This window comes from Canis lupus, chromosome 8 (assembly GCF_011100685.1).
Source record: "Canis lupus familiaris isolate Mischka breed German Shepherd chromosome 8, alternate assembly UU_Cfam_GSD_1.0, whole genome shotgun sequence".
In the NCBI taxonomy this organism is placed as follows: Eukaryota; Metazoa; Chordata; class Mammalia; order Carnivora; family Canidae; genus Canis; species Canis lupus.
In genome coordinates, this window is record NC_049229.1 from 63480993 (window position 1) to 63496541 (window position 15549).

The 15549-nt window shown below is 51.8% G+C and overlaps 1 protein-coding gene and 1 long non-coding RNA gene across 3 annotated transcripts; one reads left to right on the forward strand and one right to left on the reverse strand.

Annotated features, from left to right (window-relative positions):
• The first annotated feature begins 1460 nt into the window (after nucleotides 1–1460).
• Nucleotides 1461–5800, forward strand: LOC119872921. The gene is made up of 4 exons (XR_005363724.1): nucleotides 1461–1584; nucleotides 3807–3836; nucleotides 4913–5072; nucleotides 5580–5800. It is a non-coding gene; the product is annotated as an uncharacterized LOC119872921 (long non-coding RNA).
• Nucleotides 5801–13438: 7638 nt separating this feature from the next.
• Nucleotides 13439–15313, reverse strand: IFI27L2 (interferon alpha inducible protein 27 like 2). 2 transcript variants are annotated; one of them, XM_038545620.1, is made up of 4 exons: nucleotides 15033–15313; nucleotides 14867–14896; nucleotides 14248–14409; nucleotides 13439–13656 (listed from the first exon to the last, which is right to left on the reverse strand). In XM_038545620.1, the coding sequence occupies exons 1-4, from the start codon at nucleotides 15037–15039 to the stop codon at nucleotides 13457–13459; spliced, it is 399 nt and encodes a 132-aa protein (XP_038401548.1). In that variant the 5' UTR covers nucleotides 15040–15313; the 3' UTR covers nucleotides 13439–13456. The 2 variants fall into 2 exon arrangements, with proteins under 2 accessions (XP_038401548.1, XP_038401549.1); XM_038545621.1 differs by having other exon boundaries at nucleotides 13455–13656; nucleotides 14252–14409; nucleotides 15033–15164.
• Between the last annotated feature and the right edge of the window lie 236 nt (nucleotides 15314–15549).

Consider the following 15549-nt stretch of genomic DNA (forward strand, 5'->3'; position numbering starts at 1 on the left):
TTTGCAGTTGCAAAGGAACAAACAAAAACAAAGACAAAAAGACAAAGACTTGAGATGCACACAGCGTGGTAGGTAGCCCAGAACGGTCTGTAGCCACTAGAAAGGACATCATGAACCTGCAGGGGCTGACTTAGCTGGACCTCAAGATGGGTTGTTTCATGAAAAAAAAAAAAAAAAAAGTCAAAGTTAGGTGTCTAGTGTGACCTCGTTTATGTCAAAAACAATAAAAAGAAGGAAACAAGATAAAGTAAAAGGGAGTGCTTGGGGAGAGTCTGGGAGGAAGGGCCCCCAAGCTGATTAACAATGGAGATTTAGGAAAGGTTGTAGGATGGGAGAGGGTTAAAGGGGATTTCATTTTTTAGTTTATCATCTTACATTTTCTTGGAAGTTTTTTCTCGATGAGCACATACGATTGACAGTGAAATCACTCAACCCTCAAACATTTCCGCATGTGAGCCTCTGCTAAATAAAATAAATAAATAAAATCTTAAAAAAAAAAAAAGCCTTGCCTAGAACTTTCATGTCACAAGTACACCATGAAGCAGCACATGTGAGTGTGTCTTTTCACAATATCAACTTTATTCAATCACAAATCAAAGTTAATGCAATTATAAAGCAGGTTCAGGATTCTGAACTCAATGAATTTCACTCTGTGCTTAACTTGGCTCCTTTCGTGGCACATAAAGTACAAGACACAAACAAGATACAACAAGAGATAAGAAGTTAATGAACAAGGGGCACCTGGGTGGCTAAGTGGGTTGAGCGTCCAACTCTTGGTTTCAGTTTAGGTCATGATCTCAGAGTCATGGGATCGAGCCCCATGTCAAACCCCCCAGGTTGAGCCCGGTGTCCGTGTTGGGCTTCAGGCTCAGCAGGGAATCTACTTGAAGATTCTTTGTCCCTCTCCCTCTACCCCTCCCTGCGCTTGCCCTCTTGAGCTCTCATGCTCTCTCTCTTTCTCAAATAAATAAATCTTAAGAAAAAAAAAAAAAGGGAAGAGAAAAAGAAGCTAATGAACCAAATGTGAAGTCAATCCGTAAACACACAATTGAGATGAGGCCTCTGTCTGGTCCTTACTGCTTGGTATGTCCTAGCAGAGGAGGATCTCTGTTATGTTCAGAGATCAACCAGGCGGAGCCTTTGACAGCAGTTGCCTTTTTGAGATGGTCAGACGTGAAAGGACGGGCGTCTGAGAAGTCTCCTGGTTTGCAACAAAAATCCTCTCCTTTTAAAGAGATTTAATCAGTCTTGAACCTTGGCCAACCTCTGGCTCTGCTGGTTCTCAGTTCTGAGTGTGTCATCAGGCTGTGCCGGGTGACGTTGATAACTGATATTAGCGGCAGCACCCTTGGCTGACTACATCACTGCATGATGTGAGTCATTCCATCTTGCTCTCTACATCCAGTTGCCAAAACCTGAGTAACAATTCTTCTACAGTTTTGATTTCCAGTTTCCAGTAAACGAAACCTATCCCATTGGCTGTGCTCTAGCCAAGAGGAGGTTGTTATAAACATCCAGTCAGATCTTCGGAAACGCATTTAAGCTCAGACCTTGGGGTCTGTTACCCCCAAAATTTGCTTCTGGGTAAGACAGGGAGGGGTGGGCAGGGGCTGCTCTTTCCTGTGGCCTCCAACCTCTGGTAGGTGGTGAGTGGTGGGTGGTGGGTGGTGGGCCCATGAGTGCAAGGGAAGCCTCTGTGGAACCACTCCCAGAACTAGGTCGGTCAAGAGTCTACACCTGCCCCTTGGCTCTGAGACACTGGGACAGTGAGCCTTGTTCAAGCCTGGATGCAAGTGGCCTAGCAGGGGAAAAAGACAAGTGTTAGGAAGAACCAAATTGGAGTCATTCCAAGCCCAGGCTTTGGAAGCAGCTGGACTTGGGGCAAGTGGTTATTTCCTCATCTATAAAATGGGGAGAGTAAGCTCTTTATTCTCGTTATCTTAAGTGAGGATGACATGGGATTGTTGAGCCCAAAGGTCAAGAAAGAATTCTTGAGACGTTTTACTGTATAAAAAGGTGGGTTTTTTTTTGTTTTTGTATTTTGTTTGTTTGTTTTTTAATAGCGCAGGGACAGGACCTGTAGGCAGAAAGAGCTGCACTGGGGTTGTGACAAGTGACTGATTCTAGGTGTTTTTAATTAGTGGGGGAGATAAATAGTGTAAGTCTCTAAGGAATTTGGAAGTGGGGCTTCCAGGACCTTGAGGAGCCAGCTGCTCTTAGGATAGGGTTACCTGTGGTCCTTAAGAAACCGTAAACACCAAGGCATAAGGCAGTCATGAAGTCCTTGAGGAATATGATGCTGTACACGTTTCAGGGATCTATCAGCGGGCTATAAGCTGTAAAGAGATTTAGTTTAAGCTACCTTTTTCTCACCTTTGTTTTCTCATCAAGGGGGTGGCATGAGAAAAGGAGCCCGGAGCAGCTTGACTATAGGATATATCTCAAAACATAACTGGCTCTTATTACCTAATTCTGGTGCCTTTGAAACTCCCTGCAGAATTTTTAAAAAGATTTTATTTATTTATTCATGAGAGGCACACAGAGAGAGGCAGAGACATAGACAGAGGGAGAAGCAGGCCCCCTGAGGGAAGCCCAATGCAGGACCCGATCCCAGGACCCCAGGATCACGCCCTGAGCCGAAGGCAGACGCACAACCACTGAGCCACACAGGCGTCCCCATTTCCAGGTTTACATATAAGGAAAATGTGGGACAAGGTCAGTTTGTAGTGCAGATGGGCAGTGAAGGTCATTGTCTTGGGGCCAGTCTCAGGGTCTTAACTGCTGGGGGTGGGAGGTCATTTCGGTTCCCACCGTGGGATGCTTTGCCCATCCAGGCTTCACCTGAGTTAAAAGATAAGCTGTAAGAGAACTTACTGCGTTCAGGTGTTCAACAGTGCTCACCCTGACTTGCCAGGCAGTGCCAAACAAAGCACATCTCTCTCCATGAGGATTTATTGCTCTCTGGAAAGATTTGCTGGACAATAGGAGAAAGTTCCATAATCTCCCACTAAGAAAACATTGACCCTGAACTAACAGCCATATTCAGGGAGCGTGGCACCTGGTTCCTTTGCTTGGACCACACCACCAAGCCCTAAAGCACCCAAGAAGGGGTGTGGTGGCAGCATGCCTGCTTTCCCACATCTGTAGGGGCGTGTTTGTTTTTTGTCTGTTTTTTAAAGATTTTATGTATTTATTCATGAGACACACACACATACACACACACACAGAGGCACAGACACAGGCAGAGGGAGAAGCAGGCTCCATGCAGGGGGCCAACATGGGACTCAATCCCAGGACCCTGGGATCACGCCCTGAGCTGAAGGCAGTCAACTGCTGAGCCACCGAGGTGTCCCTTGTTGTTGTTGTTGTTGTTTTTAAACAAATCAGACTTGGAAGATAGAGACAAAGAGAGAATTTCTCATCTCCCCCAAACAGCCCCCACCACCCAATCTGCAGAAGGTTTGAAAAAACAAAGCAAACACTGTGTGTGATAACCTGGGTTTTCTAGAACAAGGACTTCAAACCCTGTCTCCAGATAACTGGAGGTCAAGGCACGAAAATCCATTTGGGGCAGGTCATTTGCATCTGGAATCAGATTCCCCAAGCAATCCTCACTGGGATCAGGGCTGCGGGGCTCCCTCCCCCCCAAATCCCCCTTGTCTGAATGAAGCAGAGAGGCATCAGGTGAGGTCATTTCTTCCCATCTCCCAACATGGGCAATGCCCTCCCGTAGGTGGGCTGTAGGCTCAGGGAACCAAGGGGAGGCCAGTGTGGAAGCACTCACAGAATGTTCTTTTGGTTTCTAGCCAAGATTGCGGCAGCTGTGTTAGGAGGAGGTGAGTGTCTCCAGAGAAGGGGTTCAAGTTCTCATCTGACCCCTGAACCTGGGACCTGGAGGGGCAACCATCCTCATCCAGGCCCAGGTCTGCCCCGGACTCATGTAGATGATGGGAAAGAGGTGGATGGATGGAGATGGGCAGGAAGCCAGAAACTGGAAACAGACAAGACGCTTGGAACGAGGAGTATCATGGAAACTCCACATGGAGGAGTTCCTGTAGGGACCCCATCCCTCTTTGCAGGGCGTTCACTCTGTGACCTCGTGTGTGTCTTTGAACTCTTTTGAGCTCCTGTTTCCTCCCGTGAAAAATGGGCCAATATTGCCCATTCAGTGTTAATTGCGAATGTTGCATAAGATGAGACGCGCATGGAGTTTGAACATAGTAGATGCACGGAAGAGACACCGCTGACTCAGTGCCCCCGGGTCTGGTGGCTTCTGCGCTCTGTGGTGACACCACGGAGCCCCAGAGTTGGGATGCAAGCAGAGTTTGGAATGTGCCCCTTACTTACGCTAGTCCCCTGGTATTAAGCCCAGAAGCTTACACGCCTCTCCTTGATCCTGCGGAGTCTCACTAAGACAAATCTGAGCCCCAGGAGACAAGCGACTTTCCCAAGGAAGGTCCTGTGGCAGCAGATCAGAGCCCACGGGGCCCACAAGCCCTGTTCCTACTGACCTCACAGGCCCTTCCCTCCACCTTCCCCACCTAGTTATTCTCCTCTTATTTTTTAAAAAAGATTTTTATGTATTTATTCATGAGAGATACAGAGAGAAAGAGAGAGAGAGAGAGAGAGAGAGAGAGAGAGGCAGAGAGGCAGAGGGAAAAGCAGGCTCCATGCAGGGAGCCCGATGTGGGACTCGATCCTGGAACCCCGGGATCACGCCCTGGGCCGAAGGAAGGTGCTAAACCGCTGAGCCACCCAGGGATCCCCTAGTTATTCTCTCTTGACTCATGGCATGCCCAGAGTCTCTCCTTAGTTCAGAGTTCACCCCCAGGTCTAGGCACCCCCAAACCTGACAGTGGGGGGCTCCTTTTCCCTGAGCCCTCCTCTTAACCCAGCTCCTCCCTGTCCACAGCCTGCCCGTGGTGGCTGTGCCCACGGTGTTGGGCTCCATGGGCTTCCCCGGGCAGGAATCGCCGCCTCCTCGCTGGTGGCCAAGATGAAGTCCTCAGCTGCCATTGCCAAAGGGGGTGGAGTCGCCACCGGCAGCCTGGTGGCTACGCTGCAGTCCGTGGGTAAGTGTCCCTGGCAGGCCTTGCTGTGCAGGGCCAGGAGGACAGGAGTCTCAGGACCTAGCCCAGATCTGAGCCTCACTGACCTTCAGTCTCTGCTCCTTTGTGTCACCCTCCCTGTGCTCTCTGGGAGGTGTAGGGGGCAGGGAAGGAGCCCTGGCCCCGGGTATGCTGGCTTCAGGTTGGCTACCAGAGCGGGTTGGCTGGGTTCCTTGAGGATCCCCCCTACTCCCCCACCCCCAAACCCCCACCGCAGCTCAGCTTTCTTGCTCAAAGAGTGACAACTCCCAGCTCCCAGTTCTGGGTTTCTCCTTTGGAGTGAGCGCCACAGGGCTGCAGGCAGCTGCCCTCCTAAAGCAGGGCTTTGGGGGAATAGCAGGGTGCCGGCTGAGGTCTCTGGGCCTCAGATCTTCCTGAGGGGCCTTGGGGTCTTTGACCTCATGGTTTTGTCCCATGGAGCTTCTCCGGTTCTGCCCTTCCCATTCTGCTCACCCTCTGCTTCTCCCCCAGGAGCAGCTGGCCTCTCACTGTCATCCAAGGTCATCCTGAGCATCGCTGGATCTGTCCTCATGTCCCGCATGGTGGGCTTGTACTAGTTTCCCACCTCTCCACCTGCAGAGAAGAGGGCCAGGTGGAGCCCCGCCCACCAGGCAGATGCAGGGAGGGACCAGTCCCTGGGTGACACTGCACCCCCGGAGGAAAATAAAGAATAAAAATTGTTGTTGCAAGCCCCTCCTGAGTTCTTTCCTTCCTGCTCGAAGTCAGGGGGTTGGTTCACTCCTTTTTCCTAGTCTTGTGGTCACAGAGCAACATGGTGCAGGGGTGTGGTCCCTGCCCAAACAGGGGCCCAGTTTATGACTCTGTGCGTGACTCTGGGCAGGCCACCTCCTTTCTGACCCTCAATTTGTCTCTCTTGGGGTGGGAAGTTGGTCTAAATGACCTCACAGATCTCACCCAGGGTAGGTATTTGGCTCAGTTCCTGGGCAGAGTCAGGAACAGAGTTGGGGCAGAGGGGATCTTATCTTTGGAGCCACTACCTCAAAGCTTCATCTGCACATTTGTCTCACCCCTACCTGCTATAGGGCTGATGGCTCTGTTCTAAGTGGCCTGGCTTTTTGAGTCACTGCTCCATCCTGAAGTCAAAGTCCACACTGCCCAGCCCTTGCCTTCTCTCTTCAACAGCTAGAAGGGAAATCTAGTTTTTCAGGGACTCTGACGTTTCAACTTTAGGGCCCTAATCTCTAAATGTCCTCCTCCCAGAACAAGATTTAATAGAAACTTCTCTTTGCCAGGATGAGTTCAAATGCAGAGCATCAGATTTGCTACGTGCTGATTTGTTCCTCCTTCCCACAACTCTGAGCACCTGCTCTGGGTCCAGCACTGGCAAGGTGCCAGGGAACTTGGGCTTTTCCTAGACAGCGCTTGTGGTCTGCTGGGGACATGGACCAACAGGGAGACAGCATCGATGCCGTGCTCTGGTAAATGCCAGGCCAGAGGCCAGCCCGGGGCTCCGGGGCCCAGCAGAAGGTATAGAGAGTCTGCTATAACAAAAAAACCATAAACTGGGTGGTTTGTAAAGAACAGAAATTTATTTCCCACAGTTCTAGAAGCTGGGAAGTCAGAGATCAAACACTGGCAGCCCTAGGTTGCTGGTGAGAAGTTCTTTCCTAGATGGGTGCCTTTTTGCTGTGTCCTCACATAATGGAAGGGCCAGAGCTCTCTCTGGCCTCCTTTGTAAGGAAACTAATCCCACCTGGGAGGGCTCCACCCTCATCATCTAAGCACCTCCCACAGGTCCCACCTCCTCATATCATCATCCTGGGAGTTAGGATTGCAACCTGAGGTTTGGGGTATACAAACATTCAGACCACAGCAGGCGTGCTGGGGAAGAGAAGTTTGGGTTCTATCCTGAGGGTTGTGGAGAGACAAGGGTTTCCAATGTGACATGGATCCAATCACAGACCTATACCACTGCACACTCTGATCTAGGTGCTGTCAGCAGCCTGACAAGATCTCGGTTTCCAGCAAGAACCAAACTTATGAATGTAAGGCTCTGGACATTGAAAAAAAGTTGACTCATCCATGTCCACAGGTGGTACTTAGCTAGGTCACTGAAGCACACTGCTACCTAGCCATAGGAATAGGGTATTAATTCAATGCTCAGTTCTTTTTCTTTCTTTCTTTTTTTTCTTTAATGCCTTGGAGAATCTAATAAAGGTTGTAAATCCTCTCCCCCCACAAAATGCACACATTCCCAAAATAATGCCTCCAAATGTAAGACCTTTATTAGAACTTCTGAAGGCCATCCTTGGAGCTGAAGCACTCGGGTCTGCCCTGGATCTGGAGAGTTGGACAGGTCGGTCTCACTCCCTGCTGAGGCCCAGCTGACTGCTATTTGAGGCCACCCCAGACCACACATTGTTCTGAACTCTGTGCCCTGACCTCCTTTGCCCCACAGCAGTTCCCAGAGGCCTATTTCTGGGCTCACCTGGTTCTTCACCTTTGGCTGTCAGGTTTGGCCTCTGTAGTAGGTGGATTTCTAAGCATGGTGCCCAGTGATGCTCACTCTCACATACTCCCCAGCCCTTGGGGCGTCGGTGAGTCCTGTGGACATAAGATACAGCTTCCAGAATTCTGTTGACAGAAGGAGATTATGGGCAGATGTGTCTAAACTAGTCCTAGGAGCCTTTTGAAAGCAGAGAATGGGGACGCATGGGTGGCTTAGCGGTTGGGCACCTGCCTTTGGCTCAGGTCGTGATCCCAGGATCCGGGATCAAGTCCCGCATCAGGCTTCCTGCGAGGAGCCTGCTTCTCCCTCTGCCTGTGTCTCTGACTCTCTCTCTCAGTCTGTGTCTCTCATGAATAAATAAATATACCTTAAAAAAAAAAAAGCAGAGAATGTTCTCCACTCATCACAGAGGAGGAATCAGAGATTTGGAGCAGGAGGGGGATTTGAAGATTCTTACCACAGGCTCCAAATGAGAGCCCCATCAGACAGCACATAGGATTTTGCTCTTGTAAAACCCTAAGCAGAGAGCTCAGTGAAGCCGGGCTGGACTTCTGGCCTACACTATAGCATAATAAATGGGTGTTACTTTAAACTTCTGGCTTTGTGGTCATTTCGTAAGGCAGGACTAGAAAATGAACACAGGCTTGATACCTTCTCCCTTAACCAGCCTGTGGGTTGTTCACTCAGGAGCTGAATGAACAGATTCTGGCAGCCGCAGGGTTCCTGAAATTCCTGGCTTCTGTTGGTCCCCAACTCCAGGTCCTGCCTCTGTGACATTCCTCGTTTGCCTGCAGGAGGCCCAGGGTCAGGGGAAGCCAGACACATTCCCTGCTAACCATGTCCCGGCACACAGTGGCTAGCGTGCTGCAGGGAAGAGCATTGGGAGGCATATTCTCACTATGGGGATCTAGGATGGCTTCCTGGCAAGTCGGGCACCTTCATCAACTCCTTTGCCTTCAACTTCATCATCAACTCCAACATTTCATCAACTCCTTCCTTCTGCTCACATGAAGAGAGCACGCTCCACAGGGAAGGACTGCATTTCTGGTCTATCTTGCAGCTAGATGTGCTGACTGGACTGGGTTCTGGCCAGTGGGAGACGAATAGAATGCAGTATGCTATTCCCTGGGCATGCAGTTAAAGGGAGCAGGTGGGCCCACCTTTGCCCCTTGTTTCCTTCCCATGAGTTCTGCTGCAGGCAGGGTCATGACCATCTTGAATCTGCAGATGAAGTTTCAAGAACAGCACATTATCAGGAAGGCAGAACAAGACTGAGGGTCTGGGGAGTCTGGGCCTCCATGAACAGAGCCACCCCTACCCCACCCTCCCATCCTCAGCTGAGAATCATAGACTCAGTAACAGAAAGAAACGAAGAAACTTCTTCTGCTTAAGCCAAGAGGGTCTCTTTTGCAGCAAAGGTGCATATTCTAGTGAATATGCCTACGCAACATATTCTAATGAACACAGTAGGGAACCTTGATGGCAAGCAATAGAGGAATCAGCCCAACAAAGGGTTGCATTTACTTGTTCCTTCTCCATTCACCACTAAAATAAGAGTAATGGGCTACAGAAACTTAGAACCCTGTGGGCAAAGAGAAGGAGAGAGAAGATGACAGGAATACCACTTTGGAGGCCAGAAATCACATGGACACATGGTTTCACTTAGTCCCAAGAAAGCTGAATCTTAAGTTGTGAGTGGAGACAGGGAGAAAGAGGCCCCTCTCTTCTGTGGAGGACCCCCCAAAGGCTCAGCTTCTGGAGCGTGGCTTTGGGGTAGACCAGCATAAGTCTGATGGATGTCTGTTAGGAATGAGGCTAATCCCCAGGGCTCCCCTCCAGTAGACAACTGACACTTTATTTTTGGCAAGTTTGGGTCTCTGGGACCAGGGGCATGAAGTGAGGCTGATGAACAGGAGCTTCATATTCACGAATGTTGAGACCCCCGGTCTTCATCAATAGGCACCCAGAACACTGGCAGCCAGGTTACTATGGCCAGAACAAAGGAAGAAGGATTCTTCTCGGGAATTTTACCCACCCGAGAAAAGAAATGTTCACATTCTGACAGATGGGGAGAGGGGTGCTCAATGAAAGGCTCAGCCGGGGGCATCTGGGGGGCTCTGGTGGTTAAGCAGTTGACTCTTGATTTTGGCTCAGATCATGATCTCAGGGTTGTAAGATAAAGGCTTAAGATTTGCTCTCTGCCTCTTGCCTACCTCTAAAAAAAATGTTAAGAAAGAAAAAAAAGAGAGAAAGAGAGAGAGAGAGAGAGAGAGACACTCAGGCAGATCATAGTACAGTCATAGGTTTGACATAGAGCCACTACCGCAGCAGAGTCCGACATCAGACATCTATGAAGGCTCAGACACAAAAGGGAAACAATGTCGCTGGCCCTTTATCCCCTTTCACCCCCAACCTTCCAACAGAAACACAGTTTCATCACTGATTTCCCCACTGAGAGCAGAGGGACCCAAGGGGGACCACAGTGGCTGGTCTGAAAATACAGAAGACAGTGGGTGCAGGAAGAGGCCCTGCGGTAAGGGGAGTATAGCCGGCCTAGGAGAGATGCTCCACTCTATGACTTCCATTAGCACCCAGTCTGGGTGAGAGAAGAAAGGGAGCCCCGCCACCATCCTGAGTCCCCACGGCCACTGCGGAGAAACCTCTACAGCCCCCTGAAGACCCACAGAGCAATTCTAAAAGTGCTAGAACAGGAGGATCAAAATGAGTAACATTAAAAACACATCTACCGTGGCCAACATTCTTTTTTTTTAATAAATTTATTTTTATTGGTGTTTAATTTGCCAACATACAGAATAACACCCAGTGCTCATCCCGTCAAGTGCCCCCCTCAGTGCCCGTCACCCATTCACCCCCACCCCCCGCCCTCCTCCCCTTCCACCACCCCTAGTTCATTTCCCAGAGTTAGGAGTCTTCATGTTCTGTCTCCCTTTCTGATATTTCCCACACATTTCTTCTCCCTTCCCTTATATTCCCTTTCACTATTATTTATATTCCCCAAATGAATGAGAACATATAATGTTTGTCCTTCTCCGATTGACTTACTTCACTCAGCATAATACCCTCCAGTTCCATTCACATTGAAGCAAATGGTGGGTATTTGTCGTTTCTAATGGCTGAGGAATATTCCATTGTATACATAAATGTGGCCAACATTCTAAGAAGGGTGATGCTGCTGCCTCTCTTTTATAGATCTTGTTAAGAGAACTAGTTAAGAGGCACCTGGGTGGCTCAGTCAGCTAAGTGTCTGGCTTGGGCTCAGGTCATGATCCTAGGATCCTGGGATCCAACTCCAAGTCCCGCTCCTTGCTCAGCAGGGAGTCTGCTTCTCCCTCTCCTTTGGCCCCTCCCCTGGGTCATGCTTGCTCGCTCTCTCAAATAAATAAATAAAATGTCAAAAAAAAAAAAAAAAGAACCCATTAAGAAATGATTCAAAGATCCCAACTCCTGCTGCTATTAAGATGGGCATCTTCCCACAGGCTGAGAATGGCTGGCTTTATGGGTTATTTCCAGATTTGGAGTCTTACTCTGGCTCCTTGCCCACCAACGCCCTACCACCTGCCTCCTTGAACAGCCTGTCTGTATTCAGGGAGATAAAATTATTTTTGAAATGGATCAATTCAATTGATGAAGAGGTAGGGTAGGGGGTGGGGAGGTAGGAGAGTTGAACAGTTTCAGCCACCTTCCGGCCGGCCCCAGCCAGAATCTCTGGAGTGCCTTTGGTAATAGGGATTTTCTAGAGAAGGAAATTGAGAAGAGACATTTTTTTTTTCAAACAGAAATTGTGCCAGGCTTTTTCCTGACAATTGCAAAGACTTAGGGGGCAGTCCACTGGTTTGAGTGATTTACCCCTTGAGTCCTTACCCAGCCTCAGAGCTGAGCTGTTTTCTCTGCTGGAATGCCCACATTCCTGTGGCATTGGCTGGCTGTGGCGAGACAGACCATAAAGCCTCTTGTCTGAGCCTCATTCTGAGGCGGGGAGAAGGATAAGGCCTGAACACAGCCAAGTTTCAGAAGCAATCTAATATGGCACTACAGTCGTCCTGGGCTCAGCCCTGTGGGCCCCTGAGCTGGCCTGAGGAGAGGGCGGGAAGTTGTCTTGGGCTGAGGCTCCACCAGGAGGACTGGAGTCCAAGTGCTTTGTTTGGGATGTGACCCCAGGGGGCACCAGCCAGGAATGAAAGATGAGGTGGGGAAAGACACAGCCAAGAAAGGGCCCATTCATGGGTTGGCTCTGTGGCCAACTGAGGCTTGATCTCAATAGCCCTGTCCCGTCCCCAAGGGTAGGAGTTTCTTTCTGAGCCCTGGAAGGTTTGGCATTCCAACCTTAGGGGGAAACGTGTTCTTCCTCCCACCCTCCCCCATCCATAGGGATTGTCATCAGTGCTCTGGTGGTTTAAGGGTTTACTGCCCTACCCCCAGCAATGTGAGGCTTTTGCTCCCAGGGGGAGCAGGAGCGTGGGGCTGTAGCTCCTTCCCTATTTCTTCTCCGCGAGGGAAGTTTTCTTCAGGGTTTCTGCCTGCCGTGTCTTTCTCAGTGGAGCACCCAGCAGGCCTGCTGCTTCAGCTTTTAGGGGTTCAAGAAAAGGTAATTTTCCTATATATTTTATATTCATTTTAAAAATTATTTTTTGTATGTTGTCTGGATTTTTCTCGTTGCAGGTTGGGAGTGATAATGCTAGCAGCCCTTCCTGTTGATAGGCACACAAGTGGTCTATAAAATGCAGAGGGTGCCCCTGGACACCTCAAGACTACTGGGGTGGGGGCAGCCTGGGTGTCTCGGCGGTTTAGCGCTGCCTTCAGTCCAGGGCCTGATCCTGGAGACCCAGGATTGAGTCCCACGTCAGGCTCCCTGTATGGAGCCTGCTTCTCCCTCTGCCTGTGTCTCTGCCTCTCTCTCTCTCTCTCTCTGTGTTTCTCATGAATAAATAAATAAAATATTTAAAAAAAGACTACTGGGGTGTAAGCAGAAGTTTTAGAATTTCTATTTATGTTATATCTCATCCTCAAAAACGAAGCCAAACCAAAACAACAAACAAGTACACAAAAAACAACTGCAGAGAATGAGACCTCTCTGGCAAGAGGTAAGCTGTCACCCGGACATGAGTGGAGACAGGGGACACCAAGAACACTTATCACAATTGGAACTGGAGGATTTTTCCCAACACAGTGAGGTGACCATTCCTGATTCAGTCTCTTGCCCGGAAGCTCCACTGTGACATTCAGCATACTATGTTGGCCTGGTGGCTTGCTTGTCAGCCTCCCCACTGGACTTTGAGGTCGGGTGGGGAAAGGCCTGTGTCTGGCTCATCTCAGGATGTAGGGTTCATGCATGAGGAAGGGCGAAGTGTTTTGGGGTCAGCGGCTCATTAGGTATCCTGGCTACCCTTCACCCTGGCTGCCTAACTGGAACGTTTGTCAACGTCAACCCCATCGTGGAACTGAGGCCCACAGAAGGTCTAAGAATGGCCCTGGGTATATACAGCCCATCCCTTGTAAGACTAGGACTAACCAAAGCCTCCTGCCAACTTGATTCTGTGCTAAGTCAGCCCTGTCCTGGCCCCCTCCTTGATGCAGGTTGGGAGGATGGGGGATTCCATCCCCCTACTCCCCTCCCCCAGCAGGGCTGCAAGAGGCAAAGACAGGGAGACGTGTCTGCACATGACCTTTCTTTGTTTTGTTTTAAGATATTATTTATTTATTCATGAGAGACACAGAAAGAGAGGCAGAGACACAGGCAGAGGGAGAAGCAGGCTCCCTCCCATGCGGCACTCTATCCCAGGACCCCAGGATCACAACGACCTAGACAGAAGGCAAATGCTCAACCACTGAGCCACCCAGGTGTCCCTGTGCATGATCTTTATTTCTCATGCTTCTCTGACCCGACTGGGGGGTTTGGAGGTTCAGCTTGGGATTCAGTTTCTTCTTGCTGTTCCCCTTCAGCCCTGGGTTCTTCTGGGGGAGAGGAAGATTCCTTTTTTGGTTTTCCAAGGTAGGCTCCTAAACCTGACCCAAGAGAGGCCAGGAGGACTTTGGTTGACGTGCAGAGCCCAGCTGCCCCTGAAGAAGAGACCTGAGGGTGAGCAGGGAAACATGCAGCGGCCAGTGGCCCCCCATCCCCGCTGGAGGTGTGAGGCCCAGACACCTGGATCCCTCCTCTAAGGTTCTGAAAACCCCCAGGGCTTGGCCTTGGGCAGAGGTCGCTGGAGGTGGCTGCCAAGTGAGGAAGTGGGACGCAGAGGAGTCAGCCACAGAGCCTGAGAGCGACAGGTCCCCTTACGGTCACACAGGAAGCCACTGAGGCCCAGAAGGGAAGGGACCCTGCCGGTCCACCCAGGTGTCAGGTCCTGGTAGGGCTGCACCCAGAGCCCTGGGCTCCTTCTCCCTCCTGGAGCTCCCTATCCCTCCACTGCTATGGAACCTCACTCAGAAGGAGCCAGAGACAGGACAGTGAGGGAGGCAAAGGGCCAAGAAGGAGGAGGATGTCGCAGCCTGGGGGGAGAGGACAGGCCGTGCCTCGGGCTCGCCTCTGGCCCGAGTCCACTCCTGGCTCTGCTCGCGTCCCTCCCATTGCCCCCTCCCCTCCTCCCCGTCCCCATTCCCTCCCCGCTCCCCCCCCTCCTCCCCCCTCCCCCCCAGCTCCCAACAAACCCACGGACTGCAGCGTAGCCACCAGGCTGCCGGCGGCGACTCCACCCCCGTTGGCGACAGCGGCCGCGGACATCATCTTGGCCGCCAGCGAGGAGGCGGCGATTCCGGCCCCGGTGAAGCCCGCGGCGCCCAGGGCCACCGGCACCGCCGCCACCGCCGCGACTGCGGGCACGCGGAGCTGGTCAGGGCGCGGCCGGGCCGGGGACCCCCCCGGGACCCCTGGGCGGTGTCGGGGCCTGTCTGCGCCGCGCGGAGGGGGTCCCGGGGCGGAGACAGGGGTGGGGGTGGGGGTGGGGGTGGGCGAAGGGGTCTCTAACCCCGCCTCGGCCCGGGTCTCTAACGTGGCTGTGCGACCCGGGGGGGGGGGGGCACTGGCCGCGCGGGGCCCCGTGTGCGGACGTGTGGGCGCTGAAATACCCCAGAGCGGGGTTTCGCAGCAATCACCCCTCCCCCTCCCCCTCCCCCTCCCCGCCCCCATCAATGGAAATCTCCACCTGCCGGTTCGTAGGCGGCCGGGAGGGGCGCGCCGCCGGACAGGTGTCCTCTGGGGCGCAGGGCTGCACCCCGGGCCTCCCTCCGTCCCTACCCTGCCACGGCCGCGAGGCTCCAGGCCACTCACCTCCTCCCACTACAGCAAAGGCCGCCTGTTCTGGGGAGACGAAAATGGGGAGAGAGAGAAGGCGTCAGCTGGGTAGGAGGGGGAGGGGCCGGGGCAAGGAGCGAGGGTGCAGCGCCGCGTGGGGCTCGGGGTCCCGGGGTCCCGGCGCCCCGGGGGGGAGACTCACTCATCATCGCGGAGAGCCCCGCCTTCTCCCCGAGCAGCTCTGCAAACGCCTCAGCTGCACCGGGTGTTATTCCCTGGGCCAACCAATGGGGACACCCCCATCCCTCCCAGGGCGGGCCCTTTCGCGGATGTCAGCCCCAGCAAAACCCGGGGCGGTCCTCCCCACCCGCACCCCAGCTCCACCCACTTCTCGCGGCTGCTCCCCCCCTCGGCTGGCCTCCCTGCGCAGCGCTGGTGGCCCCCCTGCCTGGTGCCCCCACCCAAGAGGGAAGCTCCCTAAAGCATCTGAACAACGGAAGAATTGTTTCCAGAAAAAAAAAAAAAAAAAAAAAAAAAACCGAAAAAACCCCAAATGTAAAGAAAACACCCAATACAGATTACTGCTGCACAGCAAGGGTTTGAACTCTGGGGGGTCCACTTTTGTACTGATTTTTTTTTTTATAGTACAGTACTGTGAATATATTTTCTCTTATGATTTTTTAAACATCACATTCTTTTCTCTAGCTTATTTTATTGTA